This window comes from Syngnathus floridae, chromosome 7 (genome assembly GCF_059516105.1).
Source record: "Syngnathus floridae isolate MCC-2025c chromosome 7, RoL_Sflo_1.0, whole genome shotgun sequence".
In the NCBI taxonomy this organism is placed as follows: Eukaryota; Metazoa; Chordata; class Actinopteri; order Syngnathiformes; family Syngnathidae; genus Syngnathus; species Syngnathus floridae.
Window position 1 is genome coordinate 12,704,420 of NC_142419.1, and position 16,857 is coordinate 12,721,276.

The 16,857-nt window shown below is 40.0% G+C and overlaps 1 protein-coding gene across 1 annotated transcript in view; it reads left to right on the plus strand.

The window, feature by feature from the left end:
* igsf11 (immunoglobulin superfamily member 11) overlaps positions 1 to 16,857 on the plus strand; it is a 52,114-nt gene that overhangs the window by 12,329 nt on the left and 22,928 nt on the right. Inside the window, exon 2 of the mRNA XM_088381762.1 lies at positions 1,757 to 1,786. Coding sequence (XP_088237888.1) covers positions 1,757 to 1,786 — 30 coding nt within the window. The remainder of the gene's footprint in view (positions 1 to 1,756; positions 1,787 to 16,857) is intronic.

The following is a 16,857-nucleotide window of genomic DNA, read 5'->3' on the forward strand; positions in this document are numbered from 1 at the left end:
CATGCCCTGTTTTTCTTCCATTCTCCTCCCATGAGCCCTTTGCTCCAGCTGCCAGCTGACGGACCTTTTTTAGATTGAGGTCAGCGTGGGCCTCGATGCTTAACCAATGGAGAAATGATTGCTGTTCTCCGTAACCAACTCGAGAACAGTGAGGTCGCTTGTCGCAGGTAGCGTGAGGACTTGACTAGCGATGGCGACATGAGCAGTCAGGATCAGCCAGGCAAAACATCTGCCTCAAACCTTCAGCACTCAGCCAGAAAATACGGAGGATGATTACTTTAGTCTGAGTGACTTGTAATTTGTGAAGGGGATTCATTGAATTGCCATTTAAAGCACTGTTTGTTTGACTACCTCAATGAGGCATCACTTATGTGTAATAATGTCTAGTTAGTTAAATGAGGGCAACACGATGATGAGTGATTTGCATATGTGCATCACAGTTTTGCAAAGTCTTGGTGGCAGCCTTCTTATGTGGCATTTACGTTTTTATTCCATGTTTTTTTTTTTAATCAATCGTTATTGGTGTTTCATCTTAAGTGAGGTGTGATTGTTGGGAACTGCCAGTGAGTAGAAGAGGGGAACAGAGTAGCCATTTTTAACGACAGCTGCATTAATGATGATATCGGCAACATGAAATCAATTGGAGTCCATTCAGCTACTGTCCAATTTCATTAAGGCAGAGAGTGGGAGAGAAAGAAAGGGATATTTTATTATGAGTCATGAAGGACTCGCCGGGGGTGACAGCGTCTGGTAACCTTTGGATGTTTTTCGATAAAACCTGCAGTCAGGAGTCCTCAGAAATGAGATTTTCAGTTGAAATAGTACAATTGCTGGAAAGGCATTCATGCACAATAATTACTCTGCTGATTGCCAGTGAAGGATTGGATTAACTGTCCTCTGTCAGGACACAAAAGTAGTCAATAGCGTGTATGAACACACAACTGTTTCCATCACTACCGAGGACATTACATTGACTTTCTCATGGAAAGTCATTAAAATAGGAGTATGATACAGTATTTAATAATCATCCGGCAAAGTCAACCTGGTGGAAAGGTGTCCAATAGATAAATGCTAAATTGAAATGCTCGTTCCCAATAATGACCTCCATCTTATTATTATTTTTTCTTTCGGCAAGTATTACAACTTCTTTTCACATTTTGTTTTACACGACTTGACTTTTCATGATGAACTCCTTATCCTATTTATATTTTATCTACTTACATTCTGACTACCAGAAACGGTCTGATTCTCTAAACATTCCCGACAACAACATAAACCGCAGCAGTCAGCCTTGAATAATGAACAATTACAAGCAACAAAAACAACAAAAAAAAAGGTTGTGAGTGACACGGCTCAATAAGCAATTACAGAAGAGCAACGGTAAAGGTTGTTGACGGGATCCAAGCTTGTGTGAGTTCTACAGGGCTGCAGTTCATGTTGCTGAGGGTTCTGTAATTGACCCCCCCCCCCTCTGCTATGTTCATTTATATGCACATGTAGTATTCACTCACTCCACCCTGTGTTGCATACTGAGAGGTTGTTCTAATTTTGCATTCCTTCCATACTTAAGGTCATCAAAATACGAATACAGCACTTCACACGAAACCCATATTAATCATATAAATATTGATAAATCTCGCACCCTTTGAATCAGAGCCTTTTAATCTGTGCAGAATTTTGCATCGACTGTGAATTTTATGCTTGTATAGTAAATCGGAACATGTCAATGATGCTGTTTTATTTTCTTGTTTTACAGGTTCAAGGTTTGACACACTCACTGGAAAAGGTAAAAAAAAAACAACACACAGATTTAGTGATTACGACTATGTTGCATTCTTTCGTTTTCTGCTTTTGCATTTTCTTCGTTATGGTAATAGTGACCCTGCAGCGCATTTTATAACAGATTGAAGCTTACCGGTTTTACGTCTACGGCCTTCCCTCAGTAGGGCCCAGAGTACTTTAGTCCGTAATAATCCCCACCATCTGCTGTCTCTTTTTACTACATTTAGTACGTGCTGTACAACGCTTTCGCTATATCGTTTACCGTTTTATTTTCTCCTTTCAGTTTCTCTTTTGGGATGCATACTTGTATCATTGTAGAGCGTGGCGTTCAACTTTTTACAACCCCTCCACTTTAAACTACTCAATCTCAATCTGACAGCTCTCTTGTCCTTCTCTTCTACTCCGCTCCATCATTTTGTCTTTATAAGGCCCCCTTGTTGCTTTGCTTCTAGCATTCTGGGTGTCACCACACACATCACTTTTTATCTTTCGGTTTATACGGATCTGCACACAAACATTCTCCACAGCTTGTCAAGTCCTAATCTTTGTTTCTATCATTGACTATATCCGTTGGGAAAATCTTTTCGAATTCATTAGTCAGCGTATAGGCCGCACAATATCCAAGGAAAAGTACTGCTTCACAAATGTTCTTCTCGTATCTTGTGGATTATTACTGCCCCTACCAAAAGGAAGTATAGCTAGCACAACTTTTTAATACGAGATTTTTTTTCAAAGTCTGATTAATTGTCATACCCCCCCCCTTAAAAAAAAGTAACATCAAATAAAGGAGATGCTAACATGTAATTAAAAAGTATTCCTCTTAACGACAACAACATTTAGCTTGACTTTGGCAAATGTTGTCCACTAAATAGTCGGTTGATTCCTGGTCCATAAAATGGAAGTTCCACTGTGCGTGAAAGACATAACACCCGCCGTGCTACTACAGTTTATGATGCTGACCAAAATACCGCCAGCAACTCCTTGACGTCAGCCATGTTCCGCACACAGCTGGATTAACAATGAACCAATGGATTAGTGAGTGTGAAAAGAACTCCGACAGAACGCAGTGACGCCTGTGTTCACTGGCTATTTAATAAAAGCAGGAACACTTCACACCCATACCCATAATACCCAGAGATTGTCATATTTTGGATGACATGAAAACGGCATCACTAATTCCTGTGCTCAATTTCTTCCCATGATTGCCAGCTGTTCCATTTATGCTAAAATGGCAGTTCTTTCTCGGCCTGTCTCAACTGCTCTCAATCTCTGTTAATTTTGTCATTTGCCTCAGAGTCTCAGATTTGTTGCGATGTCATCACTTCATAGTTCCTTCATTCTGCAGCGGGTTTCCGAGATTAAGAGTATTTGCGAGTAATGACGTGCTCTCTGTCAGTGATGTGATATAAGGCAGAGTCTATGTTGATAATTGAAATGCTGAATAGACAGCTCAGGCTAATCAGCTTAGAAATGTAGTCCGCAGTCAATGGATAATAAAGAGGATCTTGTCGCAAAAGGGTCTATTAACACCCCTGTAATGAGAGTTCGTGTACTATGATCTGAGGACAATAGATGGGTGGGGAAATTAGAGGGAGACAGAGCAGCGGAGGCTGAGATGACACCATAATACTGAATCGTTCCTTTTTTTCCCCCCCCATGAGAACAGTATAAATAGTTAAACCAAAAATAGAACCATATTAAGAAAAATATGGAGTTGAGATTTAAATTAATAATCTGAATAGAATTATTAATAATTATATAGATCTATAATAATTAATACTTATATATTTAATAATCTGAATAGCACATTTCTGCAAGTAATAAATTAATGATAAATGATAATGTATGATAGTCTAGGCAAGACTACTTAACCAATGAGTGACCAGCAACTGGTTTTCTAGTTGGATCCACTACTAGAAATAGTTTGCGGTGTTCCGTAGAGTTTCCCGATTGAAAGTGTCAAAACTAAATTAAATAACTTTGGTATGGTTGAAGAAGAATCTGCTTACTAAAAACTTGCACGACGCCTATTTGTTGACCCGCCTTCCTCAGTGAAACAATTATTCATTCAAAAGGAAAATACAAGAATGGAGGACGGTGGTTTGGATCAGTGAACAGATGGAGTTGAATTTGTAATGAGCTGGAAGAGGTGAGGGTGGCAACTTGGACGTGTTTCTGTGATTGACAAGGGGGGAGAGAGGTGAGAAGGAGCTGCTGTCCTAAGATGTTGCTCTGGGGAGATTTGTTTTGAAATGTGTAACACGGCAGCTGTCCTAATACTTTTGTCAAAATAGTTTGGAATTGTCGGTTTAAACCGATACGCACAGCTTGCAGCCTCATTGATCACAGAGATATTTGTTTTAGAACTGGCCTCGTTGTTGGTCTCATGAAATATTCAGAAAACATCACACTTCTTCCTGCTGGATGAAGTGCACGATCATCTGTGGTTCTTCTTGTCATGTAGTTTGAGTTCTCATCAGTCCAATCACTCCTGTTTTGATTTTTTTGCTGGTTAAGAAGATCCTTTTCATCGGCAGATACCTCTGAAAAATTTTATGCCGAGCATCGCCACCCGTGCCTTCAATATCTTTGTGAATAATTGACATTTGAGGTGAGGTTCTTTTTGATGTTCCATGCATCTGCTTGCGTGTCACATAAACTCCTTTGCTCACCCAAGAAGAACTCATTACTCAGTGTGGCAGCTATCTTGTTTCTAATTTTTTTTTTTTTTGGGTGAAGGCCACTGGATATATTTTATTTACACCTCTGTGAATTATTCAGAGAAAGTGTTTCGAGATGGAGCGAGCTAGCTTGCTAACTGCGAATGGTTGAGTTATTCTAATGATTCCGCTAAGCCCCTATATATGCATTAGTGCACGGCTGCAGTCTCGGCTTTTGGTATAGCGAGATTGAAGATCCGCTTGGAAGTCTTCCTGGGACTTGTAAAGGAGTTGAAGATTTTTTTTTTGAACCACTGCTGATTCAGCTCGCCCAGGTTGTACAGAGTGTTATGAAAGCGTGTGATCATGCCCAACTGCTCAAAGATGTATTGTAGCAGAAGGCTTTTGTATTCCCCCTTTGTCTCCTTTGCTTTTTCACAGTATAATCCCTCCTCGCCTTTCTCTCATCCTACCCACTCGCTGTCTCATTCGGTCCGTCAGTATCTTGATCTGCTTCATCTCTGTTTTTGAGCTGACCACAGGAACTTTATCAAAAAGCAGCTCAGCAGGAAGTCTCAACCTTTTCCCACTCAAGGTTTTCCTGTTTGAATGAAAAAGATCAACTGGTCTTTGGATGTGAAGATGTTCAAAACAATGTCCCCCTTTAGAAGTGTGTGCCTCGAGGCACAGAAGGCGAATGTTGTTGAGAAGTAATTGCATTTTTTTTTTTTTGGAAAGTCAAAATCCGCCATGAGAGTGTTGGCACTCATGACACCGATGTTATTTTTTTGAGATGTGGGAACCGAAACTATTCCACCTGGATTTTGGCCAGCTGAACTGGGCCTCAAAGAAAAAGTAGTTACTCAGGCTTCCTCACGCACACACACATACACTATTCTCCTCTCACCATGCCTCCAAGATCCCCTCCTTACTCCCTCTGATCTTCTGAACATCAATCCCTCATCCCTCAGAGCAAAAACGAGGGGAAAGGAGACGACAAAAATGAAATGACAGATTACCTGCTATATATAGAGTGGGTCTTATGCCGCTTCCCTTATTCATCTTCTCCCATTGCCCCCCAAGACATTGGATACACCTTTTGGTTTGCAACTGGTGATGCAAGGAGAGCCACTCGCTCTCATCGCAAAACTCAACCAGACCAAGTAGAAATAAAACTACTGATCGTCTTTTGGTATGAAATATAGACTATCTATCAGGAGTTGATTGGTTCATTGAACAAAGCGACGGATGACCAAAATTTAGTGCAATATTTGCTTTTTCCACTTTATTGGGTCTACAAAGAGGACTAAAAATAGTTATTCACATCAAACAAAGTGGAATACAGACTTACACATGAATAAAGTCTCACGTTTTCCAATTTCATTTTCCCCCCCTTTTCTATTCCTTCCATGAGTGCCTGCATATATTTTTCATTTTTCACTGCAATGCAAAAAATTGTGTGGGCAAGGGTGGGGAGAGACAAATTGAAGTCACAAAGCCATTCCTTTCATGCTGAGAGGAGAAGGAGAGTTCGGTTAGCAGAGTTGACATTCCACTTAATTTGATTCATTACTGCACGAAGATGCTATATTGTTGCCACATGCAGGAACTGGGCCAGATGTAGATGCTGATGGTGATGCATGAAAGTCAAGATGGACTCTGATGGTCCTCACCACTCTATTTGTAAACTAGTTGGGGAAATATTTTTTGTGGCGATCCCAACCAAATGTGAGCTCATGACAGGTGAACAATAATAACATAATTCATTATAATTCCAAAGTGGTGAAATTCAATGATGACTAAGAAAAGAATTATAAATAAACATTTTATATTAGTATTGTTATTTTATTACTATTATAATGAAAATCTGATGTGCTAGAAAAAAAAGCTAGCGCAGATTTGGAATCAGTGCAAGAAATAGCTAGAAAAGTTTTTATCTAAATTTGTTTAATTTGTTCACAGTCAATACGATCACTGAATCATGGAAGAAAAGACCAAGATTATGTAGCCGTTATATTCCTGACATATGAGCATGCTCAAGGGACAATCTGTTAGTGCGCCTTGCTGTTGAATTGCTCATACGGCATGCATCTACCACGGGCATCTGTTCAATGACTCAACAGTTTTACCCACTATGAGTTGGCAAGTTGCTGACTGCTCAAGTTCAAACTCATGAGTCCTGTCACATTTTGTTGCTTTGCTTGTTGTTGTCAAAATAAAGCGACTTAAATGTTACTAACACCCGTCAATAAGTGTGTGTAGTATGTTCATGCCTTTATTACATTTATCTCCAAAGTTTGTCATCCAAAGTTGACCAACTGATCTTCTGTATCATCCACATTACGTATTCTATCAAATATTATTCTCAAATTAGTTTTATTGATACTGACGACGTCACCTGATATCTGCATTGTTCTTCACAAATAGTCAAACCAATATAATAAGAATAAAATTATGATAACTGATTAATGGGTAAATGATATTGACAAAAACATGCATTGAAATGAACAATCTTGTGCAACATGGCAGGTAAAGGTCCATAAATAAATAAATAATGCACTTGAATGTTGTCTCAACCAATTCAGAAAAATATCAGTAGTTCATGTGCAATAAAAAAAATAATCCAATACAAATCAAATATGGACAAGCACAATAAGATCACAAGGAGAGAAAACAGCTAAGAGCCTTTGCGTAGATCTAAAAGCAACCACGCACGACTATCTTCGATCGTCCACAAGCGATTGTAAACCGAGTCCTCCTCCAACCGCATCTCCCAACCACCCTGGTTTCCTTTGCTATTAATCATCATCTCGCCACAAGCGCAAGGTGACACGCCACTACCAACACGCTGTAGGTAGGAAATGAGAGAAAGGGGGGGGGGGGGGTCGATGGAGGTGGCGAGGGAAGGCTGAAGAAAAAAGCAAGAGTGAAGGGCAGTAGGTTGTGAACAGGCAGGCAGCTGAGAAGTGAGTCTGTGAAGGTATCCATCTCCAGGACTGTCACAGTGGGTGGCAAATCCTAAAGGTGAAGCAATGAGGCTTGCGTGAAACCTCGACAGGTTCCCCACTTTACGAACTAGTAGAGCCTGTCCTGGAGTCGCCATAGTTGCTAGGCTGCAAATGCTAAAAGAACTGCTCTGACACTTTAAAACACATCTTTGTCCTCAGGGGATGCCAAGTGGGATCCTTGAGTTAGTTCAGTGTGGATTTTTTCTTCCAATACCCAAAGCTTGAGACGAAGGCAATTACTTACATGCTCACACCACTGTCTCACACACACACACACAACCTCCCCCTTGTTATTTATATGTTGAGATTTAAATGTGGCATTATCAAGCAGTCAAGTGTAGCAAGAGTGTCCGTGTACAAAAGCACCTACAGTACTCACCACTGTATGTGTATGTCCGGTATAATGAGCACACTGGTTACGCTGGAGGCCAGCAAGGTTTAATTGTGAGCCCCTCGAGTATGAAGCGTCTGTGCAGTACCATAAAGTAGGTCTCCTCTTTTACTGTATGTTGTCTGGGAAAACACAATAAAACTTATTTTATTTGCAATGGTGACTGCAACATTGTGACCCTGTGAGATTCTCCCCTGGGAGACGTAATGAATATAGTAATACCGTATTTTCCGGACTATAAGGCGCACCGGACTATAAGGCGCACCTTCAATGAATGGCCCATTTTAAAACTTTGTCCTTATATAAGGCAGACTATAAGGCGCACCATTAATGCATCATGTCAGATATTTAATCCAAATCAAATCATTCTCCATTTTATCTTTTTCATTTCAACTTCAGATGCAACAAATTACTTTATAATCAGAAAATAATGATCCGTAGGCTTTTTGATTCATGATTCACAGTCTTCAGCGGGCCACTTGTGATTGATTTCATGACACAATGCTTCGGGCCAGTTTAAATTTAGGAATTGGGTCCATATATAAGGCGCACCGGACTATAAGGCGCACTGTCGGCTTTTGAGAAAATGTCAGGTTTTTAGGTGCGCCTTATAGTCCGGAAAATACGGTACCAATGGCTTAAAATTAGGGAGCAGAAGATGAATGTAATGGGCTTGTGTATTTCACATTAGATGATATAGACTGAGTTTTTTTTTTTTTCCTTCAAAAACGATGGTCTGCTCAAGTTTAATGGCCCGTGTGTATTGGAATAGAGGAGCCACTGTCTTGCTTGCATCACGTCTCCAACGATACCGCTCACTTTGTGACTTGTGCAATCGTCATAAAGAAAGGTTCAACAGCAGTGTAGTCGTTTTATTTTCTAGTTGATGAAAGAGAAGCAGTGGAGGGCCAAGCCGGTCATCTATCAGGCCCCGTCCGTGTGTTAACGATGCCGCCCTCGTTCAGCATTATGGGAAAAGCGCAGCAGGGGGGAGGAAAGAAAAGCAATGCGTGCCTTTTCTATACACCAGTAATGTCAAGTGGATGCTGTGTGATGAAGGCTATTATGTTTGACAAATATTTAAATGTGAGCTAGCTGCACTGAATTCAATTCCTGGACTTGAGTTTATATGCATTGCTTTGTGGCAAAGACCGACGGGGGTCACAGTTTCATTCCATTACACCTTATAATAAAATAGCTGGTACGTTTATTATACACCATATAACGACACAGGTTATTCTGATTGATATCTGTATTATTAAATAAATTTGAATTTTAAGGCTGTGAGAAAGGCTGGATTTAGGAGGGAGCGAAACTATTTCCTCTGGATATTTTTTTTTTTTTTTTAAAAGAGGAAAATGTTTTTTAAAGAAGGCGAGCCACTGCTCTCGCCTTTGCCCTCGGGTGTTCCTCTGTCACTTTCCAACACAGACGGCGTGTGAGCAGCCATTTTGCCATGTCAACCACAGATGTCCTACGCCATGCTAGATTAATGCTATTTTTTGGAAGTCGAAAAATGCAACAATCTGCTCAGTTCTTGTCATCACAATCAACTGGAGCTTTTAAGTTTGTAGTTTGGTGCTATCGCTTTGGGCTCTTGTGTTTTTTTTCCACTTGGCTCTGTGTTTTGTGCAAGATGCGAATAACAAGTGGATGTGTGATAACAAGAGGGCAAGCGTGGCTGATGGTGAGATAAATGGGTTGATAGATGTAAGAGAGGGGAGAGGGCTTTTGTTTTGTATCAGTGCCTGCTCAGTATCAGCTGGTTTCTACCTCCTAGACCTCACGGAGCCTCCTCGCTATGAAAATTGAATACAGTAACTTCAATAATATGCAGAAAAGGTCGAAGCTGACAAGAGGCTGATTTTTGTTGCAGCGTTGGCTTTTCATTGCATGTTTTCTTGGTCACAGGCCATTCGTAGAGAACTGTGCAGAAGTGTATGGAGTACATACACACACACACCTACATTGTGCACGATCACATAGGCTTCCTTGCTTCAGGCAATTTTTTCTGCTTGGCTTGCTCTTGTCGGCAAAATGCTTTAGGTTGGCTTTGTGATAATTATTATTTGCTGTCCCAACCTGTGCTGTTTATGGCTCAGGATAGTCACAGAATACATTAAAATGAAATTATTGCACTCTGTGTCCTTTCCCAACAATCCACAGCAGACTGGAAGTAATAAATTTAATAACTTTCAAATGCACATTAACCACGAGCACTCAGTCTTTACTCACCTTTTAGCACATTGCATTAGAGTGCGTAATTACTTGTGAAACACCTCAAGATGCGGATTCTATTTCCAGACAGCAGCTGCGGCATTTGAGTGGTTATTTTCAGACTTTTACGCACCAGGGTGGGTAATACAAACCAAATGAGTTTACATGTGAGGGCGATTTGCGTCAACGAAGAAGAGAAGGTGCGAGAGACTTCTTTGACCTCGGTGAAAGTGACGAGGCGATCGAGTTGCCGGTGCGGCTAAGTGAAGGGGCTATTCCAAGAAACGGTTTACGATTTCATCTTTGTCATTTTAAAATGCCAAGCTACTAAGTCTTGCTCTGTGTGTCTTTCAAAGACTCGGTTCTAAATCTGACCCTTCGCCCCCCGACGTCTTCACATACCTCGGATTCAAGTGTCTCAAAACGCTCACGTTGGCTTCCGTCTTACGAAAGATGTGGTGAATGTCCGGAACCTGAATAAATATGGTTCACTTAGCACATTGGTGTCAAACTGAAGGCCTGGGGGCCAGATACGGCCCGCCACATCATTTTATGTGGCCTGCAAGGACGAATTGTGCATGGACTTCATGTGTCATTACTAAAATTACAAATTGCCTTGACTTTGAAAAATAGAGAACTTCCTAGCAATTTTTATTACCATTCATCTTTTTAAAAGGAAGGAATATGACTACAATGCGGCCTGCGACAAAAATGAGTTTGACGCCCGTGACTTAATTGACAAAATTAGATACACACATATTTTTATGAGCTCAACTCTATCAGAAAATGTCCATTATCTGATACCTCCCAACAATATTTTAAGTCTTCAACATTTGAATTAAAACACAAACACTGTGATTTGTTCACATCCTTAAGGCTGAACTCAAGGCGCACACTGTAGATAATCAAATCAAATAAAAGTTCACAATGTTTTCACTAATGAACTAGATATCTTTAATGAAGACCCTTTAATATGCATAACATCCCCCCGCCAGAGAACACGCTCCTCATGAGTGTGCTGGAGAAACCAACGAAGCAAAAATAATTAGTCTTTTCCAGTGATCAGCAAGCTCCTTAATCAGCTGAGAGTGAACTGTGCGAATACATAAACGGCTTTCTTACCAGTCCAACAGCCAGACAAGACGCGTAATACATGACATGTTCATAACCTGAAGGAATTTATGAGTCTGCACTTGGAATCATACGCACTATAATTCATAACCTTATTCCAGTGTTATCATGCCAAAGCTTGAGCGTAATTGAACACAATCAGTCAAAGAGGACTGCAATAAATCAGTGCGAGTCGGGTTAACAAGCAGGCAAGATCACTCCGTGAAGATGGCTTTCAGGTACAGGATGTGTGATGATTAAGTGTAAATTGATAACTATTGTTAAAAAAAAAAAAAAAGAAGAATTGTGTGCCACGCCCTTTCTCCCTCCCTTTTTTCTTCCCAGTGTGACTTTTCACAAGAAAATTAATAATGAAGTCAATGGTGCCATTTTTCTTTATTCAATGTTTATTTATTTTTGTATAGTATATGATATTATGTCTGCATTCTGTGTCTGTTTTTTTTAATTTTTTTAAATCCAATCCTTCCTGTGTATTTAACTCGGCAAGGTAGCAGACATTATGTGCATCACGTCACTGGCAATTAAGCCCCGTTTTACTGAAGCTCCTTTAAGTGTGATTTTTCACAGACTCTAGTGTGAAATCTCCAGGATTGGATGGAAATGACGTCAGCTTTATTTTCAGAAACTGCATCAATCATGTTTTCTCTTTTAAACCATGTTGCAGTCACGCCCCTAATAAATGACAGATAATTTTAGTGTGTGGCTCTGAGTGATAAGACACACAATTGGGACTTTTTTTTTTTTTTACTGCCACAAATGTATTAGTTTTGGTAAATAAAAAAAACAGCTACCTGTTTTTCTGTCTGTCAATCAGCAGATGATGAAAAGAGCACCTGCTCCAGTGTCATCAGTGTATAAATTACATGGAAGCTATGCTATGTCCTTCCGTCAAGAGTGTATACTTAGAATGTCAAAGTGTTTATCTCTAGGCAGACCTTTAATAGCTCCTTACTTAGCATGTGTTAGCCTCGGTCTTTGCGGTTCTTGTGGGGAGTTTCGGAAGGGGATGTATCAATTAAACCTCCGTGTTGGGTTGAAAACGATCCTGGGCTTAAGGGTGAATCACAGCCTCTCAAGAGATACATGTGGCAATGTGAGGAATGTCGAACTTCCCCCCCCCCCAGAAATTGTTATATAAGTATTTAAAAAAAAATAAATCATGCTTCATGAAAATAATAACTTTAGTTTGACACTGTCAGAAAATTATTTACCAAGTTTTCAGAAGGGAATCATTTCAAACAGCATTGTTCTCAATGAGGGTTCTCTTTGATTAATTGTGTCAAATTTGTTTTCAAAATAAACTTAGTCATCCCAAACACAATTAACAAAAGACATTTTGAAGCCCCAACAAAATCATTACAACCAAGAAAATTACCAATTTGGCCAACTTAGTTGAAAAATAAAAGTCTTTACTTCTCTTTAAACTCTTCAAAAGTGAGCAGGATTAAAAAAGTGAATTACCAACACCACCACCTCCACTTCTCCTTTTTATCTTTCCTGTACTTTCTGCTTTGTATGAACGAGAGAAGAAAAAAAAAATCCTGCTCACCCCCAAGCAGAATATCAGAGAACTGGTTAATGCTAATTGGTATTCTAAACTTGCACATGCACTCCCGAGGCAAGTCCTTCTCTATTAAACAATAGAGGATAACCAACAAAACTTCTTTTCTTGCTGATCCAAGCAAAATTCTCTGATCGCTATTGTCGAGGGTGAGGAGTTCCTTAAGCTCAAGCTTTGGTGGTTTCTGCTTTTGCTCCCACCACCGGAACGATGTTAGAGATGTTATTCTCTCCATTAAAAAAACATTTTTTTTGTCTTTATTGTTGTTTTATTAATTTACATAAACAATAACAGTTAAAAAGCAGTGTTAACATTCTAAAATGTTATTCTAATGGCGGCACGACATCTAATCATTATTTAATATACCAATTATATAATCAGTTAGGGATTAGGCTAGGCTCTGATTCTCTTTCTATCTTAATTCTTTGTTTTACAAAGACATTTTTACAATATTATGCTTCCAACTTTATGGAGAAAGCTCAGAGAGGGTCCTTTTCTTTCCCTGGCGCGTACTGCACGGTCCATAAAGGCATGGTCCAATGATTTTATTGGTGAAGAAACTGAAAGGCCTGACCTTAACCTCAGCATACCTTTGAGGTGAACAAGAACAGTCCAAGATTCTCTCAGCCACAATCCAAAATCAGTATTTTTCTCTCACTGTACGTAATATGCTGCACACTTAGTGGTGTCCCTATTATGATGCCTGGCATTTGATGTACGACATCTTCGGTCGAGCTAGCTGCGTGAACCTGCCCAACAGTAAAGTGCAGCCATAAAAAGAATCCTTGTAGCTCTTTATCAACACATAAAACACTGCGAGAGCTTTATAATCCCTGTGATAGCCATCCTTATGCTTCCCATGATCTCTTGCTGCTTTTTTTTCCCTCTCCATCCTTAATGGCTTCATTGTTTGCCTCATTTCCTTAGCAAGGTCTAAAACTAACCATCTTTCTAGGACTATCCCCAAGACAAGACAAGATGTAGGTACGAGTTTCAACCAAGGTCACCCATTCATTACTCGCCTATGACAGTTCTGTGGTACACATGTGGGTCAGAGCTCTTACAGCTATTTTTTTCCCTCTCCCTGACCTTCTTCTAAAGGGCTTCAGGAGAGGTGCAGTCATTGTGGAGGTAGTAGAAAGTCACCATTTCTTCCGAGATGTCTCAATGAAATTTCCGTGTAAATTTAGCTACATTAAGTGCTTGAAAGAAGGATCTGTCATTGATTCCACAGCGGCCATTAAATTGATCCACCAGTAGTGCGGCACGCCGCTTGATTTCCTCTGTGTCACCGCTACCTTTCACAATTTGAAAGGACCATGCAATGAAAACAAATTGGTCTTCGTTCTTTATTCGCTATGTCCACAGCAAAGTAATGATGACTTCATTAGGCACAGTCCCCACATGGGAAAGGAAAAAAAAAACGAGCGTATAGAGACGCAGGGGTGCACATTTCTACCATTTACAACACTTGCACATCTTAATGATCTCATATTGTACCAAAGATTCCCATTGGGACAGACTACAAGAGAATGGAGCATTTCACCAGAGATCTCTTAATTCTTCCTCCTATTGGGACAATGAATGGCGATAATGATTGCCCTCACATTCTTCCCCGGGTTTAATCTTATTGTCTCACAAAGCAGGCATATACTATACAATGGAAAGCAGAGACAGTCGTGTCATTTCAAGCCCGAGTATTTCTCCACTAATGAACTCCTATTGTGTTCTCTTTTGAATTACGTTAGCGGTTTTAACAAATGGAGCACCCCCCTGCTATCGTTCATCCCTTAATGATCAACTCATATTAGCATACATTTATGGAGATATTTGCCTCAATGCTTTGAATCCCAAATTTTTTATCAAATTAAGCGATATGGGAAAAAGAGATACGATTGAACATCCTATTAGAAATGTGGTTAAAAGTTATACATGGTACTTTAGATCCATGAGGTGTGTTTTTTCTCCTCTTGGTGTGAGAGTGTGATCCATTTGAGAGATTGGAAGGTCTTCATATATGGTTAAACACATGAACACATGAATCATTCATAATGTGAGCCTCTCACTACGATGGGTGCCTCATCTCACACACCTCGCTCAATCTCTGTCACCAGTTCCGTTTTCACATCTGTATGCACACAAGATTGGAGCACGAACTCATTTTTTTCTCCGCTGCATGTATTTCCATAGTCATATCAAAATCTTCCACTTGAGAATAAAACATGACTGAATATAACATGTGGGGAAGAATATTTGTGGATAAAATTCTTTCCAGGTCAGCCAGTCAGTCCTGTAGAATATTTGATTAGTTTTATTATTATTTGCATTATGTATGGTTTGTTTTTGAAAAGGCATGTAGGCTGCTCTTCAGAGATTTGTAAACAAGCATGTCTGTGAGACATAAATAAAAACCCAATGACATCTCTCACTGAAATGGAGTCTGTTAGAGGCATTTAGGAAAATCCTCGGGAGGTTTTCGGAGTAAAAGTGCTGAAAGCTGCCATGTATTTTTGTCTCACAAGTTGAAGAAAACTGTTATTGCAAAAAGCATGTTGATGTTTGCTCAGTGGTCAAAGATATTCTTAACTTGCAATGTCGGGGGGAACCTTAACTCATCGTCGTTTTGACATATATTTTCAATGACACTGAAGTAAAATGTAATCAAATCAATAAAGTGAATTTGTGGATATTAACACCACGACGATTTACTGTGAAATAACCTTTCCTCATTTTATGGATGACTACTTTGGATTTGAGGATCAATTTTTTTAAACGAACCCTTTTTATGCTGTCAAAAAAAAAAGTCAGACTATTATTATTGTAAAGCTGACAGAAATAAAGACTTCTGAAATTGAATGATAATCTTTAACTGCCCTATTTTTGTGCCGTGCGCGAGGCTAACACAAAGCAATGTCTAACGCTGTGCTTGGGTCGTATTCATTTTAGTATTTTGCTAGACTGCATAGGTAGAATTGGGCATAACGGGTCGTTTGCCCCTTTGTGCACCATTGTGGTCTTTTCTCGCCCAATCATTGCCGCGTCCCTCATTTACATCAAAATCAGCATGGTTGGAACATTGTGCTTGACATTTCAGAATCAGAAACAGACTTTCTGGGGTCATGACATTGGCAGTTGAACTGCAAGATCCCCCCCACCTTTGCGGATGATGTCATCGGCCGTGTATTCGACATAGCCTTGCATTTCTGATTAAGTGTGACCCAGCAAGTTTTATTTCCGTGCCAATGAGATGAAACATACAGTATCAAGTGAACATATCCAGGACTTACCACTGTAATTCAAACTCATGACTGTACATTTCAATTTATGTCTTTTCAATAATTCAAAAGCATGGAACAGTCAACTTTGCTCATGTTAAGCATTTGTATGACATATTTTAAATTATGTACAATGTTGTACTCACAAAAGGTTCACAGAGAACTGAATTATTGTATAGTGCAACTTTTGAAGTAACTAAGCATGTGCTTGTTTGGACATTATGGATCGTGTGAAGTTTGTTCTGTCCAAGTTGGAATGCCCACTGAACTTTAAATTACACACCTCCTTAGCTACACAATGCGTGCGGATTAGAGCTCGTACGCATATGTGTGCCATTACGCTGTAATCTAAATCTGTGTGTGAAACGTTGGCCCGTGTTTGTGTGTGCATATTCTCCCACATGGCCCAGGTGGCATGAGCAGGCATCGCTTCCAGCTTCCAGCATGGACACACACAAGCAAACTCCGGTGGTTGACTGCACGTTTCTGCCGATGATTAGATTACGTAAGAAAACACTGCACAGCTCTAATAGTTGGTAAACCCAGATTACGCAGGATTATCATCCCTTTTGCTCCGCCTCTGTTGTGCCCATGTGTGTTTGTTTGTGTGGGTGTCGGTGAGAATGTATGATAGAGGATGAAATGGAAAGAGGTTGCGGAAAGGAGTGACGCCAGTGTGTGTGTGTGTGTGTATATGCGTGTGTGTTGTGTGGGTGGGGTGGGTGGGTACTTGAATGATGCCACAAACACCAGAGCCAGATGGGACAGAACCGCTAAGAAGCTTAGAGTCACAGTAATCATGCAGGCTAAGTTGCCATCAATGGTGTGTGGG